We start from the raw sequence: 14162 nt of genomic DNA, 5'->3' as shown, positions 1-14162 counted from the left end.
GAAAAACATGCCTAAAAAGGAAGAAGGGTGGGCAGAAGTTGCAACAGAAAAATTTCCCTGTGTGAAGTTCCTTCTAGTATTTATGTGTGCTACCTAGAGGTGAATATAGTTGATAGTGCCTTCATTTATTGCTGTATTTAATTTAAGGACCCCTGAAAACTCTTGAATTATCATTTCCTGCCGGAGGGTAGTATCAATATATAAAGAAATCTGATTAGTCTAACTAGAACATTATCTTTGAGACCTGATTCTGTTTTTAAGAGCCCAAGTCATTGTCCTTGTCTCTTTGGGGAAATTTGCTTTTTCTGCTGTTAAGCCTTAAACTTGATCTTGGTCTTGTTTCTTGGGAGGATTTGGTGGGTTCCCGTTTCCTGTTTCCACATTCATTTGGCCAAATTTTTTTTTTTTTTAATCTTCAACAATACTGGGTAAGTTGTTATTCTAGAGGCCCCTTGTGTGTCGCTTATCACATACTTATCTGACTTGTGTTAATAATTGTTTTAACGCCTTTGTGGGCATGTCCTGAATATGCTACTCTCCCAAGGCCCTTAGCGGTGGTGAGTCGCGGAACGGGTTTTGAGGACCTGCCGGGGAGATGGCCCTCCCCGGGGGGCGGGGCCAGTTGCGGGCGTCACGGGGCAGCTCCGCCCCTCCCGCCGAGACGCGGGCGCTGGTGGCGCCATCTTTCCCGGCTGCGGGAGGGGTCACAGGTCAGTGCCGAACCTCGCCGCGAGTGAGGAGGGTGAGGTGAGTGATCAAACTCGGCCGACGCCTTCAAGTCCCGACGGGTAAGAGCAGCAGGAGTGGGTTGGCTCGTGAAACGGAAGGGTGGGGGGGCCTGATGGCGGGCCGGAGATGCAGCTGGGGGAGGGGAGCTGTCGAGGGGAATGGGGAGGGGGCGGAACCTCCGGGTACCGCTGGTGTGAGAGGACCCCTGCGGCCTAAGGGGCGGTGTTCCTTTGGTCCCCAAACCTCATCTTTCTCACTGGACTCCTTCATGCTGTGCCGGTGCTCCAGTTTGAAAAGAAATTCAAAATTTATTTGTCTCTTTATTCTTTCTGGAAAGTGTAGTAATTCGGGAAACCTGTGATGTTTAATAGGAGTGAGCTGTCCCGGAGGGAAGGTGAGGATGTAGGGTTTCTTAGGGCCGCCAGAAAGGGAGCAGGAGTAATAGGTCAGGGTATGGGAAGGTAGGGCACTGGCTCTAGGACTGTCGTCACGGTGTCTAAATCCTGGTTTAAATATTTTCTTCTTTATTTCCAGGTGCCTTTTCCTCGGGGCAGCCCAGGATTCTCCAAGAGGACAATGGATTCTGGAACTCGACCAGTTGGTAGCTGTAGCAGCCCTGCAGGGCTGTCACGGGAATACAAACTAGTGATGCTGGGTGCTGGCGGTGTAGGGAAAAGCGGTAGGTGACGTTTTTCTTCCATTTTAAAAGAAGTTAGAATGAAAAATTCTTACAACAAATGCCCTCCACCCAAACCAACTGGGAGACTGGCTATCATGCAATATTGATACTTACAGTTCTTTCTGTGGGTGACCTTTGTGTGGATTTTAACTTTCCTTTATTGTTTTAAAGCCATGACCATGCAGTTCATCAGCCACCGGTTTCCAGAAGATCATGATCCCACCATTGGTAAGTCAGATTATCGCTTCGGTTTTCCAAATAAACCCCATAAAAGTGTCTTGGTGTCAGTTTTTTCAAACAATTTTAAACCATTTATATTTTGAGCCTTTTTTGGTGTCTAATTCAGATTTATTTAATAAGAATATCATAGCAGTTGGTAAGCAAATGGATTTTTTTTTCCTAGCTTAACTGTATATGTGTATCAGCCATCTTAGTCTGTCTTTTATTGAACATTAGTGGGACACTTTCTTTGTTATATTTTTATGGTTGGTATATTGTATTGCCAGGTTAAGGGAAAAATTTAAAGGCCACTTAACGAAGCCTTTTGCTATTATTTTTTCTAAGGGTCTGACTTGAGACTGACTCTGTAACTATGAGTCAGCTGGTTTGAACTTACACAGAAGGAAGCAGAAAAACAAGTAGAGCCAGCCTGCTGAACTCTTACAACCCAGACATGCAGAGCCTGGGCTTGTTCCACTAGAAGAAGCCTTTCATTTACTTCCTTATACCTCAAGTTCATTATATAGCAAGGTCTTCGTGTCTTTTATAATCCTTAATGCTGTATTGTTAGTAAAACAGTGTTAGAGAGTAAGAAGTAATTTTGTTTTGCCTTTTTTTAAAAACTGCTGTTCTATGTAAACACTAAGAACAAGAACGTTACTATCATTCCTGAACCATAAGGAGGCAGGTTTGATTTTTAGGAGTTATATCCCAGGATAAAAGAAAAATGGTGATGGGGATAGAGGAGGGCACAGAATACCTGCCATATTACTTGTATTTTCAGGATGTGACACTTTGTCATGATCCCGGGTCTCTAGGAAGGATTTCCATTGGGTCAGTCCTCTGCTGCTCTTTTTTCCACAGAGGCAATGAGTGTTCTGTGCTAACCCATCTTTGGATGTGGTCATTTTATATAGTAGATGCTTCTGTGGCTTGGGGAAAATAGAAACAGTTCTTATTTTTTCATGTACTATATTAAATTTAGAAGGTTGTTCAGGAATTCACACTATGGTGGGAATTCTAGGAATAAAATTAATTTAGGGCCTAGGATAATTTACTTAGAACTCCAGAAATATCTTTTCCTGGGACTTCCCTGGTGGTCCAGTGGTTAAGACTCTGTGCTTCCACTGCAGGGGGCACGGGTTCAGTCTCTGGTCAGAGAACTAAGATCCCACATACCATGCAGCGTGGCCAAAAAAAAAAAAAAAAAGAAGTATCTTTTCCTTTCTTCAAAGTAAAACCTGGGAATTCCCTGGTGATCCAGTGGTTAGGACTCAGTGCTCTCACTGCCAGGGGCCTGGGTTCAATCCCTGGTCAGGAAACTAAGATCCCACAAGCCGCATGGTGTGGCCAAAATAAAAAAAATTTTTTTTTAAATAAAATTTAAAAAAATAAAGTAAAACCCATATCCTTGTCCCCTGAAAAGTTACTTTTTTTAATCAGTTGATTTTTTTTCCCCAGTCAGCTGCTCTTCTGACAATATTATCTGATTTCAACAACAAATACTTTCATCTCTTGAGTTCCTGTTATGTGCCAAGCACTCTGTTAGGCCCTGGGGGCACAGTAGTGAGCAAAAAGATATGGGGTCTGCTGCCATTGAGATTACAGTTTAGTGCAATTTTGTTTCAGACTTTGGCTGCTAACTCTAAGAAGAAAAACTTTATATTGTAACCAGTACACATATAAGTATATGTTTGCACATATGTAATTAAAATATCATGAAACTATATTTACCTCACTAAGTTTGGTGCACTCTTGTATTTCCTCTTTCATTTTAGATTTCTGCTTGTTTACTTTAATGCTGGTCCCAACCCATTAAATTCATCCACAGTTCGCAAATACTAACGGATCATGCATGACCTGTAGTTTGAGAATCATTGATTTAGTAGGCTCTTCATTTTTGAGGAAGAGTCAGAAGCAGGGGTTTAAGAAAAAATGTTTGAAGGAAATACATAAGGATGTAAGCAGCAATTGTTTGAATGATGGAAATACTGAGTGAGGTTTTTCTCTTCTTTTTTACTTTGCTGTATTTTCCAAGGTTACCATAAGAATACATAAAGAAATGTGCTCTTATAAAGGAGAAATTATGACAATATGGATTCTTTAGAAAATAGTAAACTCTGGTTTTTGCTTTTCCTATAATGTTAAAAATGAGGAGAACCATAGCATATGGTTAAGTACATAAAGCTTCTGAGTCAAGCAGCCCTTGGATTCAATTCTGGCTATATCATTAATGAACTTTGTAACATGGGGAATACATTTAATGTTTTAGAATTTAATTTTCTTTACCTGTAAATGGAGGTAATAATACCTACCTCACTGAATTATTGTCACTCTTGAATGAGCTAACATATATAAATCACTTAGTATAATGCCTGGCGTCTAATAACTATTTAGTAAATGGTAAAGTTACTTTTCTGGCCTAACATTTTTCAAAAAGACAATCTCTCAACTCTTTTAGAATTGTGGGTGAAGTCTAATAAGCTTTAGCTATGAATAAACTTATGTCATGGTTTACGTGGGAAAAAAGAAATTAGTTGAAGACCCAATTTACATATCTCAATGGAATTAGGAGCTTCCTGAGAACATTTGGGCACTTAAATGTGTAATCTACTTCTCCATCATAAGATGAATTTCAAAATAAGGTTACATATTCCTGCATTTATGGGTTAATAGTACCACCTTTCTTCCCTTCTGTAGAAGATGCTTATAAAATCCGGATCCGTATTGATGATGAGCCTGCCAATCTGGACATTTTGGATACGGCTGGACAGGTATTAAATCCCAAAATGCTATGAGTAAAGACCTTTTTGTGCTAGTAAAGGGGAGGGGGAGACTTATGCAGAGAAGATCATTAGTTCATCTCTTTTAATTTTTCATGCACTCTGACTCAGGATAGCAGGTAACCAACATCTCTCTTTAATCTGAAATAAATAGCTAAAGTGTATATAGTTCCAGGTTGCATCAATACACTAATAATCCTTGTTTCCCTCTAGGCAGAGTTTACAGCCATGCGGGATCAATATATGAGGGCAGGAGAAGGGTTTATCATCTGTTATTCTATCACCGATCGTCGAAGTTTCCATGAAGTTCGGGAGTTTAAACAGCTTATTTATCGAGTTCGACGTACTGATGATACCCCTGTGGTTCTTGTGGGAAACAAGTCTGACCTAAAGCAGCTAAGACAGGTGAGGATAGACTAGAAAATGCTATGTGTAGTCTTATGGGATTAGTCATTTGTGTTTCTCTGTTTATAAATTTCTTTGCCTTAAAAAGAAAATTTTAAGTTAGCTTCTCCCTAGCCTGGAAAACTTCCCTATATCTACTAATGTGCTCTTATTTTGGGTAAAATCTGGATTTTAGGAATCAGTTTACAGGACAAAATCCACAGGATAATAATCAGATGACAAATAGAATACACATTAAGTGAAGGATAATGGGATTTTCATTTTCTAAAACCTCAGAAGTAAATCTCTTTATGTTGCAAAAAGAGAAACTTAGGCTTCAAGGTATACTTCTTGATGGTGAGGATTATGAGCCATGGAAAGGGAGAATAAGAGAAATTGTAGAAGATTTTAGAATAAATGATACCCTTCAAGTTAGCAACAATGTTTAAAATTTTGCTGTTTGGTATAGAGTTGAAGGAGTGGTGAAAGGGGCACATTTATCACTAACAGTGAAAGCAACGAATGGTACAATGATAGTAGTTAAATTCATAATGCTTCTCAGTTAATTCCTGTTTGAATTAATCTATTCAGGGATTTATATATGAAATGTTCATTGCCAGGCTATTTATGGTAGCAAACAATTAGAATAGGTCTAAATGTCCAAAAGTAGGAGAAATTATGGAATATCCATAATTGGATATGTTGATTTCAGGTTCCTTATGGTTTTCAGTATTGTAGTTTAAATATACCTCTCTTTGCCTTGTGATTTACATTCTTAAAATGAAAAGTATGAAGAAAATTAAGATTGTATATTTGATATCTATAACTAACTATTCCCTGTTCCAAAAAGTTATCTTTAAAATAGACTAGAAATAGAATCACATAATTTGAAAGCAGAAGGAATTAGAAGTCATGTAATCCAGCCTCCCAACATTACAAATATCACTCTGCTGTGCTTGGACCTTTCCAGAGTTGAGGCACTCTCTTCCTGTTAAGGTAACCCCTTCACTTTTTGGGGCAGTTGTGACTATTTTCTGCTGTTACCACTGTAAATTTTCTCATGTTTACATTTTTAAAGGTCACCAAGGAAGAAGGATTGGCTTTGGCCCGAGAATTCAGCTGCCCCTTTTTCGAGACATCTGCTGCATACCGCTACTACATTGATGATGTATTCCATGCCCTTGTACGGGAGATACGTAGGAAAGAAAAGGAGGCAGTGCTGGCCATGGAGAAAAAATCTAAACCCAAAAACAGTGTGTGGAAGAGGCTAAAATCACCGTTCCGGAAGAAGAAAGATTCAGTAACTTGAAGGGAAGATGTGAAATGTTTATCTGTGAACTGCAGTGCTTAATCAGAGCAGTCCAGTAACCTGCATTAGTGAGCATGGTGCTTGTTCTTTCTCCTGTTATGACCGTTATTTTAAAAATAACTGATGAAGGGGACATGCCCACTAGGAGTTTTCAATGATATGGTATTTAAAATATTGTTTCTTAGCTAATTCTGATTTTATTAACCCAGTGGAGTACTGTCTACTTTTAAATTGTCACATTAGAATTCGATTTACCAATGTTTTGGGTTCTGTTGCTGATATTAATTAATGTAAATTTTTTATACCCGGGGGAATACGCATACCATACGTGTTTGACTAAGCTCACAAGAGGAATTTTTTGCCATGCAGTATTCTGCATTCTCTTTCAACTGCAATTTCCTGGGACTGTCCCAGGGAAGGACTTCAGTCTTTTCTGTTCATGCTGTGCTTCCTGGAGACAGAACAAAAATCATCGGGAAATCAGTTCTAAAGAGATCGGTGCTAAAGTTCAGCAAATAGCTGTGGAACTGACTCCTGTTGCAGATTATGGAGTGATCAGATTGGGGAAATCAGGCTGTATGTTTTTGCAGGAGCTTGGCTAGAAAAAGTTAGGATCAGAACAGTGCTCCTCAGAGGAGCCTGTCTTTTCTAACAAGTACACATTTGACCCAAATGCACTGGGATGGATGAGAGCAAACAGAAAAATATAAAATGTAATGAAGCTTTCTCCTACAAGGTTATTTTACTCTTCCTTTCAGGGTTTTGCCCTTCTTTACCTTCAAAGGTAAACATTTTGGGAACTATTACTGGGTTACTAAACTGTTGTTTAATCTAAATCCTTGGTTGGGACAGCCATTGCCTTGTACAGGTTTATTTTTTCCCCAGAGATGCACACACCAATACATTTACATTAATTGCTTCCTAGTACTTTCCCTTAGCTTCCCTGTGCTCTCTAGAAGAGCTAGGCCTGGCAGAATGTTTTTTAGGCCCTTCATCAGACTGACTGCATTTTCCATACAGAAGAGACATCAGGAGTTAGTAAAATTGTATATGTGCCTCCTTGACACAGACAATCACTAGACTCAGTGTTCTAAGAAAGCCTGTGGCATTTCTGTGTAATGAGCCAGTCTGAAGCTTTAAAATTCCCATATGTTGAGTTTCTCATTGAAGATTTCTTTACAAGGACCTTGCTAATAAGTTCATCTCAGGGTTTTGCCTGAGCCTTGACAAAGCTTAGCCTAAGACAGTACCACTTTGATAACTGCATAGTTGAGAAACTATCCTATCTTCTTGGGAAGAATCAGCTTTAAATATTGGTGGTGAGTTCTTTCTTTTAGAATCAGGATTATTTTGATACCTGAACTTGTTATGTGTGGAGATTAAGCACAAAAGTGCTAAGAGTAATGTAGCATATGTTGAACATTAAATGTCACTGAAGCAGTGTTTGTGACCACTTTAAACTCTAAGAACATGACTTTGTGTAGCATCTCTTAAAAAGTGCACAGCTTAATTCACTGTTTTCCATTTTTATTACAGTCAGGACAGGGTTGTTGTATTTTTTCTTCCAATCAATGGTATGTGTTCTAGGTTTAAAGGAAAGTGATGGTTGTAACTTTTTTAGCTGAGTAGTGATCCCTTTTGAAACTCCTGAAACGTTTTTGCTACCAAATAAATCATGGTTTATGGTACTCAAGCCATCCAAAACTGAAAGATGCAGAATTTGAATCTATGCAGGAGAAAAATCTTACAGGAACCATAGCACTTTGGAGAAGTGTGAAGTTAGAAAAGAAGTACAGTGCAATTCTATTTTAACAGTATTTCACCACATTTAAACTAGCTTAGAGCCTGTTAGGTTTAATGCCTTAGCTTCTCATTACTAATAACCTAGGGAATTGTTATTAGCATCAAGCAAGAAGTTGACAGCTATGTAATTATATCTATAAGACAGGAGGGAGTTTGTAATGTATATAAGAAAAATAACAAATGGGTGTTTTTAAGACTATCACTGTCATATATTTGATCATTGGATTACTTAGCCCATCAGTTAGTATTGAGAATTCTATTCATGGTGCTAAATAGTTTGAGGGGTATAATATGTGTGAGTCATAGCTCTATTCTTAGTGACTGTATAGTGTAAATAATTTATAAGCTCTAAATAGTCAGCTTTATCTAATTTGAGGGCATTAAAATCAATTACTGCCTGGAACTTTGAGGAGAGAAAAATTCAGGGACAAGTTGAAAAGCACTGGAACTGTTCATGTCCATACCAGATTGGTAAGTTACAAAATTTGGAAGCTGGTGTCTAGAATTAACTGTTTAGAATTCCAAAAGAGATATATGTTTTAACTTTGTGATATATTAGCAAGAATTGGTCTACTGTAATGTATGGGGAAGAGTGGGGAGAGAAAAGTTTTTCACTTATGCACTTGTATATGATGACAGTTTGTATGACACAATACAAAACTTTTAAACAACTTATTGGGCCTTTCCTTTACTTACCTGTGTATGGGTAGAAATGTCTGGAATCGTTACACAAGGGTCATTTTAAGAAAAAACTTAATACCTTGAGATTTTATATTCCGGAAAATATTGATTCAAAAAAATTTGAGTGCCCACCGTATATAGAACACCTGTGTCAAGTGCTCGGGAGCATGCCCCAGAATGCTGCTTTGTCCAGAGATTACCTCAGTGCTTGCCTAGGTCGAGGGGTGGATGGGAGGTGGAGGTGCTGCCATCCAACCGTGGAAGAGTCTCCCCCATGTGACAGCTGGGGTCCCAGCTCTAGGCACCACCTGGCTCTGATTCCTGACCCTAAAGCACTGCCTACTGTCCTGGAGCCAGTAGATGGATGACACTTGGTATTTGGCCATACCATTGGAGGACTTAGGTCGCAGAGTGAACTGCTGCTTCCAGGGTAGGTGCCGGAGAGACCCCACTGATAACCCAGCATCTCTGGGGAGAGGCGAAGGGACAAGGCAAAATTTTTAAAAAAGAGCCTACCTCTTTGGTGGGCTGACGGGAAAAACATGTTGAAAGTGGTAGTGCATTTGCCCACCGGATCAAGGGTTAACTGAAATTGTTTCAAGTGTGTAAACTAAATGTGAGAGAATGAGGAATAATTTTTTACGTGAAGGTCGTTGCTTTTATCTCCACTACTCTAAATTGGCATCAGTGGTAGAGAGGACTTAGTTTGGACATTAAGGGAATATATTTTTGTGTCCTCATGATTTAACATTTATTGAGTAGGTCAGTAACTGTCAGTGTGTCCACTATTAAAATGGGTAATGGAAGAGGAGCATTCTATGTTCTAATGTAACCTCTGTTAGGATAGACAGTGGAATTACAGTCAAAGTATTTATGGACACTTATGTGTGCTAAGCACTGTTTGCTTTAAGAGCTGTGAGGGATTCAGAGGGCTGTAAAATATCCCTGCTCTGGAGCTTTGATTAAATTTGCATATACAAAACAACTAGAGATCAATCTTAAAGCAACAGATTACGTACTTCAAAGTCAGAGTGTTACAAGGATTCAAAGAAGGAAGGAATTAACATAGCTTGGGCAGATCAGTGGAGCCGACTCTTTAAGAGTGAATGGGAGAGGAGGCAAAATTGAGAGACTGAATTTGACCTGAATAGAATAATGAAGAGATAAGATCAGAGATGTAATTTCTGAAATTCCTCATTCCTCGTATGTATTGCTTATTTTCTTTTTAAAAAATTGCTTATACGAGTTTAGTACGCCATTGACAAATAATTGGCAGTGTTTCACTTTTTCCAAAGTCAGTCGAGAGGGGTGAGACAAATTTGAAGTCTTATTTTTAAAAGTCCTTGTTAACTTGGCAAACACTTGGCTTTAAAAGATGGCTGAGGGACTTGCCTGGTTGGTGCAGTGGTTAAGAATCCTCCTGCCAAACAAAAAACAAAAACAAAAAACGAATCCATCTGCCAGTGCAGGGGACACGGGTTCAAGCCCTGGTCCGGGAAGATCCCATATGCCGCGGAGCAACTAAGCCCGTGCGCCGCAACTACTGAGCCTGCGATCTAGAGCCCGCTAGCCAGTGCCTAGAGCCCGTGCTCTGCGACAAGAGAAGCTACCACAATGAGAAGCCCGCACATCACAACTAGAGAGCTGTTTTGTTTTTTCTCATTTTCTCACTTTAACCTCTGGAGATTTTGATTTCATAGATTTCTGATAGGACCCGGGAATCTATATTAAAACATAAACCTCCCAGGTGATTCTGATTGCAGCCATGCCGCCATTCTTGGATTAGGAATCACTGAGCTTGATGATGTCAAAGTGTCTTGGTAGATCATTGGAGGACTGTTTAAAGCAGTGATGAGTTGTAGTTAACAGATGTGGAAAATCGTGGCTCTATGTAGAATGGTGTGGGGATGGGGAGCAACTGGAAGTAAGCAACAAGAAGTCTGCTCTAGTAGTTCAGGAGTAAGGAAACAAGGGCTTTGGCTGTAGGGACAGGCAAGAAATACAACTTCATACCTTGTCATGAAGGAAGCCATTGGATAGCACAAAGTGCCGTTAGGTCTTAATGTTTGGGATATTTTGAAATATATCAATATATATCTCAATACATATATCAATATATATCAACTTTTTAAAAATTAATTATTTTTGGCTGCATTGGGTCTTCGTTGCTGCACATGGGCTTTCTCTAGTTGCGGCAAGCGGTGGCTACACTTCGTTGCAGTGTGCGGGCTTCTCATTGCGGTGGCTTCTCTTGTTGCCGAGCACAGGCTCTAGAGCGCAGGCTCAGTAGTTGTGGCGCACGGGCTTAGTTGCTCCGCGGCATGTGGGATCTTCCCGGACCAGGGCTTGAACCCGCATCCCCTGCATTGGCAGGTGGGTTCTTAACCACTGCGCCACCAGGGAACTCCCTCCAATCAACTTTTAAATATGAGTTGGCCTTGAGACAAAATTACTGAAATATTTTAGCTTTGTCTGATAGCCCTTGCTTTAAAAAAGAAGAAAAAAACATGATGAGCAGCTTTTGGTTCAGTGTGTACATTCCCCAGCACACATGATTACATCATGAAGTCACCCAGTTTTTTGAACAAAAGCTGCTGGGGTGGGGACATGTGTCATTTCCTGCCCTTCCCAGAGCTGGTTATTACTAGAGTTTATTACAGTTTGCTCTGAGCCAGGAGAAAGTCTTTAGCTCCAGAAATATCCCCCACCAGATACGTTTCTTATTTTCCTTGCAGAGGAGTGTGTAGGTGAGAGAGTGGAGGCAGAGAAACTTATGGTTTATACGAAGGTGACTCTAACTATGTACTCAAATACGGTGCAATCGACATAAAATCTCTGCTGGCCTGGAAGGCATGCATGCACATACAATTTAGTCAGAAATAACTTGCACAGTCCCACCCAAAACACTGAGGCTGTTCTTACTTTCATATCCTTAGACTCCTCAAGAGAGTATGTGGGTCTGGTTGCAGCTAATATACATTCACCGCCACCACCAAAAAAACAACTCTAGACCAGACTTCTTTTGAAACTCTGACTCAGAGTAAATAGGAAGAAGAGGCAAAGGCTTTTTCTGTTTGCTTTAGGTCTGCTTCCTAGACAGTATTTTGTTCACTGCCTGTCTGCCTTTATTTTACAAACCTTTACTGAGTGCCTACTGAATGCCAAGGCTTCGTGTTGGGTGTTGGGAGTTCAACAGTGAATGAAAACAAGCATACAGCTCTTGGAGTCTCAGTTCTGTCCTTTGGGTGCCTCTAATTCTAAAGTGCAAAAACTCCTGCGAGATTTGATCAGATCAGATGGTGGGAGAGTGAAAGGGGGTGGAGGACAAGCAGGAGTTTCAACTCCTTGGTAAACAATAATGTTTAAATGTTAACTTGGAAAAATGCCTGAGAAGAGGCTGATTTGGTGTGGGTGAATGTAAATCATGAAAATGTCCAGTTTCGTACAATAGCAGATGACCCTCTAAAACATTCTTGAGGACATTGGCATCAAGATCATGAATACATTCTAATTTGCATTAGTTCCCATAGCCTCTGTTTGCATCTTTCTTTGAAGTCTCCACCAGTAGTGATGGTAGAAAAAAGAGGTTCTGGAGTCAGAGTGCACAGGGTGAATCCGAGCTGCATTGCTTATAAGTGGTGGAACTTGGAACAAGTTGTTTAAACTCCTTGGACTTTTTTTTTTTTCTTTAATAAATTTATTTATTTATTTATTTTTGGCCGCGTTGGGTCTTTGTTGCTCCACGTGGGCTTTCTCTAGTCGCGGCAAGCAGGGGCTATTCTTCGTTGCAGTGCACAGGCTTCTCGTTGCAGTGGCTTCTCTTGTTGCCGAGCACAGGCTGTAGGCGCACGGGCTTCAGTAGCTGTGGCACACGGTGCTCAGTAGTTGTGGCTCGTGGGCTCTAGAGCACAGGCCCAGTAGTTGTGGTGCACGGGCTTAGCTGCTCCATAGCATGTGGGATCTTCCCGGACCAGGGCTCAAACCCGTGTCCCCTGTGTTGGCAGGTGGATTCTTAACCACTGCACCACCAGGTAAGTCCCACTCCTTGGACTTCAGTTTTCTCATCTGTTAAATGGGGATAATAATAGCACATATCCAGCAGGGTTGTTGGAAGGATTGAATTTTAAATTTATAAAGTCCTTAAAATAGTGCCCAGCATTGATAAGCATTCAATCGTGTTAGCTATTTTTGCTATTACTATTATTAAAAAGAGAATGAGTCCCTCCTTACAGCTTGTCAGAGCTTTTCAGTTAGATTGAGGTTTACCATGATGTTTGAGGTGAATTACCAGCTCCCCAGACTTGAACACGAGAGCAGCTAATGAATTCCCAGGCTCTTATCGATTTTTCTGTTAGCACATCTATTCCTGGGCCTGCTGAGCTTTAAGACCTCCTCTACGAGTTTGTTCTTGAACACCAAGCAGAGTTTTGAGCATTTATTAGAGGTGCTCAGAAGGTGTATTTGACCTAATATGGTATTAGGCAATTGAGATACTCTACAGCTTACTATCTTGTAAAAGTTATACTGAATGAGAATAAATTGTTCTCAGTTTTCTGAAAAATTATGCCCTATGGCTAAAACTTATGTTGTTCTTGAATTATTTAAAGAAGACTTCAAGCACTAGGCTGTTGGTCTTTTCAAACCACAAGGTATGGGGGATGGGTGAGATTGGTAGGTGAGGCACTTGGTAGGTTGGCAACTCTTCTCAGAGAGTTTGATACAAGATCACAGGAGAAAATACCTTGGAGTGAAAGGTACTATAGAAAACTATGTGGGAATTCCCTGGCGGTCCAGTGGTTAGGACTCCGCACTTTCACTGCTGAGGGCCCAGGTTCAATCCCTGGTCGGGGATCTAAGATCCCACAAGCTGCACAGGGCGGCCAAAAAAAAAAAAAAAAAAACAACTATGTGATGTTCTTCATTCATTGCCCACCCTGCATCAATTCTTTCTTCCAAAGGAAATGTTCTACTCAAGAATCCACCCATCTCCCATACTCAGTTCCAGAACAGTCCTAAATGGCCTAAAGATAATCCCATCCTCCTTGCCTGTGATTGGTTCAGAAATGACCATGTGACACATTTTGGACCAGCAAGGTAAGAGGAAAGAATAGCTAGAGGCTTCTAGGAATGATTGAACTTATTTTTCTAGGAGAGGTCCTTTCCCCCCCCGGGGGGTGCTTCTATAAATATCATAAAAGCCTTATGATTAAGCTAGCGTTGAATGTCAGAATGGCCCACAGAAAGAACCTGGGCCCCTCATAGTATTAGTGACCCTTTGCTGAGTCAACTCTGAAGCCTAACCTGCCTCTGGACTTCCATTTAGGTGAACCGATCCATATTCTTAATGTTTAAGCCAATTTGAATTGGGTTTCCTGTTAATTATAGCCAAAAACATCTTGAGTGCCAAGATACTCTTACCATCACTGTTATTATATTATCATGTTAGAAAAAAGTAATATGCAAAATTATATACATACTATGATTGGAATCATAAGGTAGTTCAAAGAGATTAGAAGGAGATATGCCCAAATTAATACTGTTTGCCTGTAGGTGGATTTTTTCCAGTTCCTATGAA

General features: G+C 40.3%; 1 protein-coding gene across 2 annotated transcripts; it reads left to right on the top strand.

Annotated features, from left to right (window-relative positions):
- The first annotated feature begins 222 nt into the window (after positions 1-222).
- On the top strand, positions 223-8577 carry RIT1 (Ras like without CAAX 1). Of its 2 annotated transcripts, none has more exons than XM_082614973.1 (6): positions 223-788; positions 1264-1408; positions 1580-1636; positions 4328-4401; positions 4624-4815; positions 5873-8577. In XM_082614973.1, exons 2-6 carry the CDS (start codon positions 1306-1308, stop codon positions 6101-6103), a joined length of 657 nt encoding a protein of 218 aa, XP_082471099.1. In that variant the 5' UTR covers positions 223-788; positions 1264-1305; the 3' UTR covers positions 6104-8577. The 2 variants fall into 2 exon arrangements, with proteins under 2 accessions (XP_082471099.1, XP_082471100.1); XM_082614974.1 differs by having other exon boundaries at positions 606-747.
- Positions 8578-14162: the final 5585 nt, after the last annotated feature.

This window comes from Mesoplodon mirus (genome assembly GCF_964341445.2).
Source record: "Mesoplodon mirus genome assembly, chromosome: 3".
NCBI lineage: Eukaryota > Metazoa > Chordata > Mammalia > Artiodactyla > Ziphiidae > Mesoplodon > Mesoplodon mirus.
This window is presented reverse-complemented; position numbering and strand designations above follow the sequence as displayed.